This window comes from Sciurus carolinensis, chromosome 10 (assembly GCF_902686445.1).
Source record: "Sciurus carolinensis chromosome 10, mSciCar1.2, whole genome shotgun sequence".
Taxonomy (NCBI): domain Eukaryota; kingdom Metazoa; phylum Chordata; class Mammalia; order Rodentia; family Sciuridae; genus Sciurus; species Sciurus carolinensis.
In genome coordinates, this window is record NC_062222.1 from 120926430 (window position 1) to 120939772 (window position 13343).

Below are 13343 nucleotides of genomic sequence, written 5' to 3' on the forward strand. Positions count from 1 at the left end.
GGGCATCTTAGCATATTGTTGGAGCTAAGAGATAAACTTGTTTGGGGTCTTAGTCTGTTTTGTGTTGCTATGAGAGGTTACCTGAAATGGGGTAATCTAGAAAGAAATGAGGTTTATTTCTCATGATTCTGGATGCTGCCAAGTCCAATATCAAGTTATTGGCATCTGGTGAAGGCTTTCTTGTGGCATCATAACATGGCAAGGTAACCTGTGGCCAGAGAGCAAGGGCAAGCTAGCTCGAGTCTCTGTTCCCCTTCTTTTAGGGCACTTATTCCACCATGGGGCACCCACCCTCCTGACCACTTAGGTTAATCCCCTCCCTAGGCCCCACCCCCAAAAACCATCATCATAGGAATCTGGGGATTAAGTTTCTAACACGTGAACTTTTGAGGCACACATTCAAACCACAGCCACTGGAGAAGAAATTTGCAGACTATAGAAAACTAATAGAAGCCAGGCCGGGGGAACGTCTTTGGGGTTAAAGTGTGCAGAATCCTGACTATTAGAGAATTTGGACTTCAACTTGCAATGGGGCAGGGGGCATCATGGAAGATTTTCAAGCAGCATAAGAATAAAAGTCGTCTTTTATTTGAAGACATGAATTTAATGGCACAAGGTGTGATGGGAGGGAAGACTTAGGGGGGTCAGATAGGTGAGAAAATAAAAAGCATTGTTTTCAGGGGCTGTAGACTTTTGCCCACTTTTCTGTCTTTCTGTCCCATCTGGCCTCCCTAATTCATATAGGTCCAAACAGTGCTTGATTTCCCAACAAAGTCCCCCTCGGGGTTGGGACCAGCATGCTCACTGCTTTGACCAAATGGACGAGTCACCTCCAGGAAATGGTTGGTCTAGGGAAGCCACTGGTTTGAGTCGTTTTCTTTTCTGAACCCCGTGTTTGGAGGAGTTGGGTTGGTTTTCAAGGTATGAGTTTGTCTCCATCTGACACAGTGTCGTGTGCATGTCTGGAGAACCCAGAGAGGCTGGCACGAGTCTGCTAAACACTTTCTATGGAACACTGAGGAATAAAAGTGGCCCCTAGGTCCAGGGGCTCCCAGCAAAGTCCAGCACACAAGAAGAACCGAGTGAGGCAGCTAGCAGCATCCGTGACAAAAACCTGTCCTCACTGGAACCAGAGTGCCGATCGATCCCTAGTGCCCAGGGATAGGCAGGAGGGAAGGACCAGGTGGGAAGAACACGGCCCCCATCTTGCTTCTCCCCTAAGGCTCTCACGAAGTCAAAATGAAATTCCAAAACTCCTTGTTTTGCCGTATGCATTTGTCTTTTTATGCAACAAGCTTATATACACAAACACATGAAATAAACCTTTGTCTCGGAGTCTGGAAGCATGTGAACAATCCAGTGGCAGAAACTGCATTGTAGTTATTTTTAACTGCACCAAGTCATTTGGGGAAGCTAAATTTACCAAGTCTTAAAATATGCACAGGACTAGTAAACTGTTTATTTTTGCAGAAATCAATCAGGTCAAAGACTGTCCAGCACATTTTCTGAGTAGTGGATGCCAAAGAGTGTGTTGGTACTGTGGGGTGTTGAGACACGACTGATCCTTGTCTCTCTCTCCCAACACAGATAGTAGTAACCACCAGCGTTGGACCTGAGTTGGCAGGTTACCATAATCAGACAATTAGGTAAGTGCAACTTTTCCTTTTATTCAAAATCTGGCTGCCTGAGGATTAAGGAACCTTTATACCTTAGGGCTCGACCGTAGTGCTATTCCCACCTCCGGTCCCATTCAGCTTTTCCAAGTGTGGACTCCTCTGCCTTGTAGCTTAGCCTTTGTACTGCTTTTTTCTTTCACCAGGCACAAACTCTCCTCATTTCCATGAAACCTTTTTTTTTTTTTTTCCCTAAGCAAGAGAAACTAGTCCTCCTTCCAGATCTCATTGTAAATTCTTCCTTTCACAGCACTTCATAATTCATTTTCTTTGAAAATTATCTCCTACGAAGGATTCTGAAAAAAAATAAATCAAAGTATTATTGTTGCTTATTGAGCCTGGTCGGTGACGTTGGCTTAGTATAAAACATAAAAGCAGGCAGTCTTCATATTTATGTTCATAATCTAGATTTGAAATGCATGCAACTATTGATATTGGTGTAACTTTTCATCCTTATGTAACCATTCTCTGCAAGAGTTACAGAAATGGAGAATTCAGTTCTTTGCTTTGTGTTTCATGATTTTTTAATTTGCCTCTATATCTGCATATAATAGTAGGTTTCAGAGTGTCAGAACAAGGCAGACCTCAATAGGAATTTGGGATACCCCATCAAAGCTACAGAATATATGTATAATTCAATGTTTAAGAATAAGCGTAAAGATCAGAGATAAAAATTACCAGTTTTGTAATATATAATTTTGAAAAATGTGCCAGGGCTGCCAGGAACTTCTGGGGTGAGGAAATCTGTACGGCTCTAGTGCTCACTTGCTTCTCTGGAGCACACGGGATGATACCTCCCAGACCGGCTCCTGATCCTGAGCCCCACGCAATCAGAATTCTCTTAGAAACTGATTATTAAAGCAGTGAAAGCAGAGAGAGGTAGAGATGGGAACACTCTTTTCCAAACCATTCCTGTTTAGATTTAAGTCAAACTTGTTTCTTTAGACTCTGGGATCCTAGGACAATTCTTATTTTCATGGCTGAATTAAAGGATTAGAGTTCTATAGAAAAGCGAAAGGAGAGTACACCTTTGCCTTCAAAGAGAGGGTCTGAGAATGACTCAGTAGCTGCAGGAAGCGCAGAGGGTGAGGTGAAGAACAAGGCAGAAGTCTTAAACACACCCATGCGATTTAGGATCAGTAGAAAGCAGTCAACAGACACCAGGGGTTTTGTTACTGTACGTGGCCCTGGGTCTTCTATGAGAGTGCAAGGACAGACAGGATTGGAGAGTTCTCTCTGGAGAAACTGAGCTTCTGTAATTCCTTGGGAAATCTCTTCTAGCACCATGTTCTGTGAAGAGGACTCTAGAGATTCAGGGGTTCTGTTTCAGAGTATGAAGCCTAAAATACCAGCTGATCTCTTTCCCCTGTCACCCACACCAACTTGAGGAAACTGCTTGAATTTTACAGGCTCATGTTCCATGGAAGAGCTTCCTTTCCTCCCAAATCCTAGAAACGTGGAGGTGGACCTGAGTGAGTCATAGACAGATCGTGCTGTGCTCTGGGCTGGGCCAGGGTAAGGCCAGTGAGGGAGGAGCCTGGAGTGTAAGTGGTAGGGAGTCCCTGGATGCTCAGCACTAGGGCTGGCAGAGTCAAGTGCCAAGATGGAGTGGCTTTAACAGCAGAAATTCATCTTGTCAGTTGTACAGGCTAGAGGTCCCAGATCACAGGCTCAGCAAGGCCATGTTCCCTCCAAAGGTGCTCAGGAACGATCTGCTCTAGACCATTCTCCCAGCTAATGGTAGTTCCTCGACTTGCAGCAGCTTAATGCCAGCGTCCACACGATACTTTCCCTGCATGCATGTCTATGTCCAGATGTCCCCTTAAAGATACTAATCCTGTGGATCGGGGGCCACCTGAGTCCAGCATGACCTCATCTGAATTAATTGCATCTGCAGTGACCCTATTTCCTAGTAAGGCACAGGACTTCAGGCTTCAACATATGAATTTGAGGAAGGTCACAAGGTAACTTGACAGTAATCATGGTAAAACAACATTTTAATACAATATTTTTAAAAGTCAAAATGAAAGCAAAGAATCCATAGTGAACCAAATACCAAAATTTTAAGTAAAAGATCAATCTGATCATGAAAGATTTCAGGGATCAGGACTGGTTTGCAGTGCACACCAACTCAACATCCCAGTTAAAGCCTGGAATGAATCCTTACCCACTAATACTGGCAGTGCCCAGACCTGAGCAGGCTGCACCTCCGCCTCTTCACCCCTACTTGTGACCCTGGGTGTCCAGAGCAGCTGGAGTGGAGCAGGCCCCCAGGGCGTGAACATCTCTCCTGGGGTTCCTCGGGTTGTATACTGGGAATCTTGTCCTTGCTGGGTAGCCTGCTTTCAAGGTTGGCCAGGCCATGGACAGAAGATGAGCTACCTCAGGCTTCCTGCCCACAGGTGTTCTGCAGAAGGCCTTTAGCCCTCCTGTTTGTCCTTGTGATGTAAACAATGCTGGCTGTTGTCCCACGAATGTGGTGGAGGAAGACCATGGATGAAGCACTCAGGAGCACAACATTGTGTCCAATAGTGACACCGGGTGACAGGCGACAGGCTCGGGCCTCTAGAGTGTTTCCTTCATTTAACTTGTGTTTACTGAGCATGTACCATGTGCCAGACCTAGAACTCTGGAAATGCAACAATAAGCAAAAAGAACAGAGACCCTGCCTTCAGGGAACTGAAGGAAATGTAGCAGGGGAGAGAGAGCTTAAATAAATAAGCTCACAAATTAATTCAAAATTACAAGTTGTGGTGAATTCTAGGAACGATACAAACAGGGCTGACTGAGAGGATACCAGGGGGTCAGAATTTAGACAGGGTACTCAGGAAGCGACACCTCAGATGAGAATTACTCTCAGGGGTGAGGGCAGCGACTTCGATGCTCCTGGTTCCCCTACCCAAGAAGCCTCAAGCCCGCTTCTTTCCTACCGCTGGACGAGGCCCATCTAACAACGTCGGCGATTCTTTCAGGCCACTGGCGCTCTGCAGTAATACACCAGGGCACTCGGTGTCCAGATAAGAGTAAAGATAGTTTGCCAGCATGTCTGAGGTTTTCGAAAGAGACTGGTGTGGGCTTTGGAACAGTCTAGCTCAGCTATTATGTCAGTGAAATTGATGACCGTCAAACAATGCACAGTACAAGAAATCTCTTGCAATCTTTGTGCAGACACTGAGAATTTCAGAGGAGAAAGATGTGGAAACATCAATGTAGAGATGTAGATGGAGACCAAGCTAGACAGATCTCCTGATGGTTGATAATAATGACAGTTTAAGAATTACAGTCCAGTGCCATAGTGACCAAGTAATTTATTATTAGTGGAAAAACTCAGTTAAAGCAAAGATCCATAAAAGGATCCTTACCATAAACATTTTAGTTAAAAAAAATTATTATAGTCCCCTCTTATCCAAGATTTTGCTTCCTATGGTTTCATTTATCCATAATCAACTGAAGTCAGAAAATATTAAATGGAAAATTACAGAAAAAAACATTTTATAAGATTTAAGTTCTGAGTTGCATGATGAACTCTTGCACTGACTGCCCTGCTTTGTCCCTCTTAGGACGTGAATCATCCCTTTGTCCATGTTTCCATGTTGTCTATGCTACCCAACTGGTGGTCACTTAGTATTTGGTTGTCAGATCAACTGTCAAGGTATTGAAGTACTTGTGTTCAAGTAACCCATATTTTACTTAATAATGGCCCCAAAGCACTGTTGAGTAGGGATATTGGCAATTCAGATATGCTAAATAGAAGCCATAAAGTGCTTCCTTTAGGTATCATTTCACATCATCACAAGAAGGTAGGTACCATAAATACAGTAAGTAGTAAGATAGTTTTTGAAAGGGGGAGACCACATTCACATGACTTTTATTACAAAATGTTGCTATACTTACTTTATCATTTATTATTAATATTTCATTGTGTCTAATTTATAAGTGAAACTTTATCCTAAGTATGCGTGTATGGGCCATAACATAGTATACTTAGGTTTTAGTACTGTCCGAGGTTTCAGACATCTACTGGGGACGGTGGAATAGATACCCGGGGAATACTAAATAAGTATGTGTTCCTTTGCTTATTTATCTAAATAGGGACTTTCCCTTGACCTGCAAATTGGGGTTTCCTGATGTTCTTTTTGGCATAGACAATACCTAATATCTGTTTCTACAAAGACACTTATGACATAATGAGAGCCAAACCCTTCAATTTCTTCAACTTCTTTCCCCGAGCTTTTTGTTACGTCTATTTACGGAGTCTACCCAAAATACTCAGCTTAGTTTTTATAGGAAGAAGAACTCTTTCTTCCTCCCTCCTATATCATTGGATTACAGATTTAAGTAAATGATAAATTATTATGACCACGTAGTTGCCATTGGCTGGTTTGAGAGTACACCTTCTTACTAAGAGTGAGCTCAAAAGGAGCAGAAGTCCAGAAGAGGACAAGGGAACAATGATAACTGTCACTGGTAGCTGTGGTGCCTTCTATGTGCCGGACACTGTTCTAAATGCTTTGTTCATGTATTCACGGTTGAGCATCCCTAATCTGAACATCTGAGATCCAAAATGATCTGAAAGAAATCTGAAAATTTTTGAGCCTCATGCCAGATTTTTGAACATTTCAGATGTCCAAAAACCTTCCTTTTTGAGAGCATTTTGATTTTAGATTTTCAGGTTAGGGATGCTTAACTGGTAAAGTCTATGCAAATATTCCAAAATCCAAAAAAATCCAAAATCTGAAACATTTTTGTTCCCAAGTATTTTGGATAAGGGACGTGCAACCTGTAGTTCATTTAGCCCTTACGACCATCATATAGGTAGGTATTATTACTATTCCCATTTGGGGGAGGGGGGTACTAGGGATTGAACTCAAGGGCACTTGACCACCAAGCCACATCCCCAGCCCTATTTTGTGTTTTATTTAGAGGCAGGGTCTCACTGAGTTGCTTAGTGCCTTGCCTTTGCTGAGGCTGGCTCTGAACTCATGATCCTCCTTCTTCAGCCTCCCGAGCTGCTGGGATTACAGGCGTGTGCCACCACACCCGGCAGAATTTCCATTTTTTAAAACGGGAACATGAAGGCTCCAGAGAACTTTGCTCCAGGGAGCACCCAGCATGTCATAGGCATCAGTCAATAGGTTTGACAGGAGTGGGGACTGCAGGTAGGCTGGTGAGTTGGTTAAGTAGAGGCTGGTTCGAAAACTTCTACTCCAAGAAACATTGCTTCACAGCCATTGAGTGCAAGGTGCAATCTCACGGGAACCATTGGAATATTGAGTCTTTTCCAAGGTCTGGAAAAACAGAGTCAATTCCCAGTCTCAGAGTTCATAACTTGGTGTTCTTTCCTGGAAAAAGGGGAAGAGGCCTTCATATCCTCACAGCCTTTCAAGGCTGAGATTCCAAAAGGACAGATACCCAGAGACAGAGCTCTTCTTTTCCATTTGGTTGTGTTTGCATAAAGCTAATTAATTTCCGAGCTCACTCCTGCTGTTGTCAGTGGATGCCGTGGGAGCCTGTGGTGGCTTCGCCCCTTCCTGCTTCCTCTCCAGCCAGATGCACCTGCTAGGCCTTGCTTTGCTGAGAGGCAGGCAGTCGCTCCCCTGTCCTGGAATAACCCTGGGTTGCCTGGCTTCCTTGATCCACTGTGGGGAGCTGGCTCTGTGGCCCAGTCCTCGGCTCCTTCGCTCCCCAGCTCCTGGCAGTCCGCCTGACATTCTGCTGTCTTCCTCGTGCCCCCGCCTGCCCTCTGTGCTCCTTGGCCTCGTCCTCTTTGGCTGGCTTGTCACTTGATTCCTGTCTTGCCTCTCGCCCCTCCCCGCTGTTCACATATGCTCTGGCCACACCTCGGCCCCTTGTTCCTGTTTTAGTCTTTAAATAGGTAATAGATGCACGTGGTTAAAGACATCAAAACAAACCAACGACAAATAAAAACTAAATTAAAACACAGTTAAACATCTTGCCCCCACACACCCCCTCCTCCTCCTCACCCCCTCACTTTTATTGGGTTCTTGTCTACAGTACAGATGTCATGCAAATACGGAAAAAAAAAAAAAAAAAATATATATATATATATATATATATATATCTTTCCTCTTTTGTAAGAACTATACTCTGTTCTGCACGTTTTTTCCCCCCTTAGTATATTTCGGAGCTCTCTCAAGTCCGTCAGTATTTTTTGTAAGTTGCATTGTAAATAAAGCTTCCTGGCTGGATGGGCCAATGATTCACACCCGGGGTTTTTCCCAATCTTTGGTGAATGTACTCAGCGAGGAATTCAGCAAGCACTTTATACAGGCCTCCCGTATCTTTCCTCCTTTCCCTTCTGATGCCTCAGACCCTTCGGGACAAGGCAGACCTGTACTGATCGCCTCTGCTGATTTCTTATCCTTGGCCAAGGCCTTGACCTTGCTGAGGCTTCCTCCTTCTAACCCAGTTTTGCTTCCCTGCTCATTGATAGTCTACACTCTACCTTTTCCCACAACCAGGTTCTATTTATTCAACAAGTTTTTTTTTTTCTTGCAGAACAAAATATTTCCAATTAAGATCAACAATTTCTAATAATTTCATCAATTGCAAACTATATTGCCAATATCAATAGTCAGCTCACACTATTTACTGTAGGTCAGACACTCTGGTAGGTACTTTACATCTTAATCTTGACAATCCAGTAGGTCAGGCACTATCATTTTATAAAGGAAAACAGTCTCAGAGAGGTTGGGTGACTGAACCAGTCACACACCTGGTAAGTAGCAGAGTTGGGATGTAGCCCAAGCCTTCCTGACCCCAGGTGGTCTCATCTGCTGACACCTGAAGCGACAAGCTTGAGACAATTTGGGTTAAGTTAAGGCAGGTCAATGAACGTCTCTTTAAATAACCTGGTTCCTGTCCAGGGCTCTCTCAATCCTTTGTGTTCTTCCCCAGCTTCCGAGAGGATTTCCATCACAATGACACAGCTGGGTACTTCATTATTGGAGGGAGCAGGTACGTGGCTGGCATTGAAGGGTTTTTTGGACCCCTGAAGTACTATCGCCTGCGCAGTCTGCAGCCAGCACAGGTGAGCCCCGGCACCTAGAAGTTCGCAGTGGGCATGGGATTAGGTGTGCCATTCAGGAGCGTGGGACCCAGTATCAACAAAAGATTGATCCCAGCCGGACATCAAGCATTAGTAATATTAGGTTTTCCCCCCAGCCAATGCTATAATAGATTTCTGTTAATGTTTGGTTCATTTAGCACTCATAAAATGGAAACCATTTACTTCCTCTGTTTTAATAACTACTAGCTTAATTATAGAGTAGATTTTTATCAGGCTGTTGCCTATCCAGTGATTAAGCTAATGAAAGGAGAGACTCTTAGTTATTTGGTAAAGCTTCTCTTACACGCTATTATTTAAAGTATCAGAAGAGAAGATGCTCCAGCAAATTAAAATCCTGGTGCCATGAGCTACTCTCTGCAGAAGCCCAGGCTTGGGCTTGCCGGGGGTTGGAGTTCAGGGGTGCTTGCTCTGCTGTACAGAGGGGCGAGGGCTTTGCATTCCCAATGGAGTCTTGTGCACCACAAACCTACCAAACCTACCACAAAGGGTCTGTCCAGGCCTCCAGGCCAGCTCCAGCTGAGGTAGGGATGGAGGACTTCCTATGGGGAGCCCTCACACAAGGTATCTTCTCGGTAGCATGGAAGAGATCAGGAGCCCCACCTGACACCCGAAAGAGGAACGTTCTCTCGGTCCCTTGGCTCTGTGGAGTTTGTTCCGGAAAAAGCAAGAGTCACTAGGCAAAATCATAATTAGGAAACTGGGAAACCCATGGGTGACATCCCAGAGCTGCTACTGAGAGACTTCCATGACAATGAAAAAGGGACATTTTTTAATTCACTGTGCAATAAATATTTACTGCATGCCTGTGATGTAGCAGACTCTGGACTGGGTACCAAGGTGAGCAAGGTGGATTAAGAGAGTAACTTTAAAATTTTTCAAAGGTAGTTTATTTAGTATCACTAATACTACATACATATGAGTGTATATATATTCACACACAAAACTGAAACAAAAATTTTACTAAGGGTACATACTCTTGCTATGTTCATTGTACTCAGATAGTTTGCATTTTATTTTATAAAAACAAAACCCCACCCAACTACTGGTTATAAAGCACTGACATCATTTTATGATCCTTATGTCCAAACCTGCATTCTAGAACACACTGAGTTCAGATAAGTCATGTGATCCTGAGGAGCTCCCTCTCTGGAGCTTCAACTGGGAAGTCCTAAAAGAAGCTGTGAGCGTAGCTCTGGGCGCCCTGAGGCAGGGGGTGTGCCTCTGCCCAGGAGCCTGGTGGGGTCAACTGGCAGGAAGGCCTGTCCTGATAGGACAGGCTTGCATCCAGCTCGTGGAGGCTGAGCAGGAGCCTGCCAAGCAGGAGATGAAGGGCAGGCCGGTCCCAGGCAGCTGGCAAGCATGGGTAGGACCAGCAGCCCTCATGAGAATTGCAGATGGAGATGAAAGTGATGTTCTAGGGAGTGCTCGCTATATGGGAAACGAGGAGGGCAGAGGCCTGGTCTCTGGGAACCTCTGACATTTAAAAAACCCTGCAGAGGGAAACATGCCCCCCAAAGAAGCCAGAGCTGGCGTGGCCTTGACCTAATACTCACAGCCTTGGTTTACACACCCAGAGCGGAGGTCGCGTGTATAAACAAGCTAGCTGGTCGTGTCAGTGGGAGATGAAGTCAGCCTGAACACACCTTCATGGACAGCAGTCGATGAGTATTGGATGACCATTGCGGTTCATTTGATTTTCTTACCTGCTTGTAGATCTTCAATCCCCTCCTCGAGAAGCAACTTGCTGAACAAATCAAGTTATATTATGAACGGTGTGCCGAGGTTCAAGAAATAGTATCTGTGTATGCATCTGCCGCACAGTCTGGGGGTGATGGACAAGAGGCATGTGAGTACTGAGTCCCAGGAGGGCTGCTTTAAACCTTGTGCATTTGTATTAGCACATTTGGCGGCTCCCGGATGGGGCTAAAATATAGCACATGTGACTTGGCTCCAGTACCAACGGGGACAAGTGCCACATCGAGCCTCCACAGATGGAGGAGCGTGAAAGTCTACATTCCACCTGGATTCCAGAAAAACACCCTCAACAGCCAGGAAGAATCAAAACACGGCTTATAGCTGCCACCACACCTAATGTTATTTAAGAATACAAATGTAAGAGAGTGTTTTGAGCCTTATGTGGCATTATCCCTAGCTATGACACCAAGCTAGGAAAATAAGAATGAATTGGAAAGTAAATTAATCAATGAAAATGTTTTCCCATCAGTACACTTTTGTCTCGGGCTGTTAATATCTGAATCATAGCCTCCATAAATGTTGAACAATGCATTTGTTGTTTGGGGCTCAGTTTTATTTTTTTTTTTAAATCCTTAATATTGACTCCAGGAAGATATGGGTGACTTTCGACAGAGGGAATGAATTTGAGCTAGACAGCTTTGGTGTGAGGTCATATGGGTACAGACCCCCTCCACTCATCCAGGGTGTTGATCAGTTACAAGATGTGGTCCAGCCCTGTCTGCTGGTGTTCCAGCTTGGATTTGGCACTTACACTTTTCTCTTGCTGTAGATCTTCTTGTTCGATATGGTGGCACTAGAGTTAGTCACATATGTTCCTTCTGGAAGAGAAATTCCTGTGGGCCTCTGCCATCAGCAAACAGGAATTGAGTATTTCAGTCCTGCCTACGTGTCTCACAATCCTCAGAGCAGAACGTCCCATTGCAGGCCCCGGGAGGTCTCATGTGTCTCCCTCATAGCCCAATACCCGGTTCCATCAGTTCACAGGGGTTAGGGATGCCCACAGGTAAGTGTGCAGGGGTCTGACTGCAGCTCCGTCAGGAAGAGACTTTCCTAGCCCAGCAGCTGGGCTCACTGCTCAATTGTCTAGAAAATGTCACGCAGTCAGCAGAGGGGCGAGATGCAGGGCATAGCAATGTGGCAAACAGGAGAGAAACTGATTTGGGCAACATGCGTGACATCAGGAGAGAGACTCTGAGTTGGAGAACCAGCCTGGTGTGCCTGTCTGTTGGGTGGCATTAGGAAGGTTGTCTCAACGTCTTCAACTGCCTCACCTCCCAGGGGGTCCTTGGGCTTTGCTCTTCAACTCATATGCCAACAAAAATGGCCTAGATATTGGCCTCCTGGGGCCCAGCCAGAGGCCAGCTGCTCATTCCATGGAATTATTCAAGAGCCATAGCGGCTCTGGCACATTTCCCTTGGACTCGGCTCTGAATGTTGACCCCAGCAAAGGCAGCGTGGTCCATTTCAAATCCCTAAAGGACCCAAGCCAGGATCCAGTAATGTTAAGTGTGACCTCTTGTTCCTCGCTCCCAGTCTTAGGGGGCGAAGGCTCTGCCTCTCTGAGGAGTGTGGTATCCTGTGCTTCTGTTGTAGGTGACCTCCGCAACGCCTACCTGGACCTCAAGCGCAGGTACGGAAGACCCTTGACGTGCAGAGCCTTCCCCTGGGAGAAGGAGCTGAAAGACAAGCACCCCAGCTTGTTCCAAGCCTTGCTGGAGATGGATTTGTCGGCCGGTAATGGAGCTTTTGCCTGGGCTTGGGCTGCTGGCTAGAGAGGCTCCCTGTTTTTCTGTTTCACTCAACCTCTTTGGTGATTTATGCCTCGATGTTATTTTTAACCCTAGTGTTCTAGTTTAATTTCAAATTTAAATTCTGCCCTTGTATGTCCACAACTCTCGATATATCTGTGCATATTTCCAACTCTACACACAAAAACTTAAATTTAGGAATTGCCCAAGCAATCCTTTAAAGCCAAGGCCACAGACGGCAGCCTGCAGCTGGAGCTGGCCTCCGCATCGAGTTGCAAGCCTTTGCAAAAGACCTTTCTGTGTATTTTTTAAAAAAATAATGATCAGTATCTAAAAAACTTGTAGAAAAGTATACATTTCTAGCTTTTATTGAAACATTCAAAGATCTAGTAATCCTCACCCTCCGTTCCTCCTGGCGGTGAGGCATGACCTGGGCGTGGTCTGGCCATCTTTGGCCCCTCTTCTTTGTTTCTCCCCTCCTGCCTCCTACATTCAGGGATCTGACCTGCCTGGGCTCTTGGGCATTTGGAATGGAGACTCCTGATTTGAAGTGCATGTTAAGGATCATCTCAGGAATTTGCAAATCCTTTCTAAGTGCTGCCAGGTTCTCTTTGGACCCATAGCTATTTTGGTTTGCTTAGTTAATTAAATACACACTGTGGGGTCACGAGGGAACTTTAAACCATGGCTGTTAGAAGAGGAGATGAAGCCTGAGAGGCTCAGCAAGGGGAAGGGGAGGCTAAGGGTACATTGTCACTGTCTGTGGTAAGGGGCTGCCGAGGTGTTCCTGGGCGTAAAATCAGCCCTTCGAGTGAAGGTGATCTAGAAACCAACCTCCTACGAATGCCAGGGTCCAGTGGCACAGTTTTTCTGTGCAGATAGTGACTCTCCTGTCCTGGAAAAATTGGAGCTGTACGGGATTTTTCATCTTTCATTCTTTCCATACTTACTGAGCGACTCCCTGGTTACTTGGCCAGGCTTCAGAGATAAGTGAAATGATTCAAGGTCCCTGCCCTTGAGGGACAGACTTGAAAGCAAAGGGAAAGTGTAACACATTTTAATAAAAGCCTTGGATGT

At 45.2% G+C, this 13343-nt stretch overlaps 1 protein-coding gene across 3 annotated transcripts in view; it reads left to right on the top strand.

The window, feature by feature from the left end:
* The window catches only part of Sel1l3 (SEL1L family member 3), a 96767-nt gene that overhangs the window by 26934 nt on the left and 56490 nt on the right, over positions 1 to 13343 (top strand). For all 3 annotated transcript variants that reach the window (XR_007110585.1, XM_047567283.1, XM_047567284.1), the window contains exons 6-9: positions 1588 to 1646; positions 8592 to 8724; positions 10477 to 10609; positions 12112 to 12252. Coding sequence is in view for 2 of the 3 variants with exons in the window: in XM_047567283.1 (XP_047423239.1) it covers positions 1588 to 1646; positions 8592 to 8724; positions 10477 to 10609; positions 12112 to 12252 (466 nt within the window). In the remaining variant the exon portion in view is untranslated. The remainder of the gene's footprint in view (positions 1 to 1587; positions 1647 to 8591; positions 8725 to 10476; positions 10610 to 12111; positions 12253 to 13343) is intronic.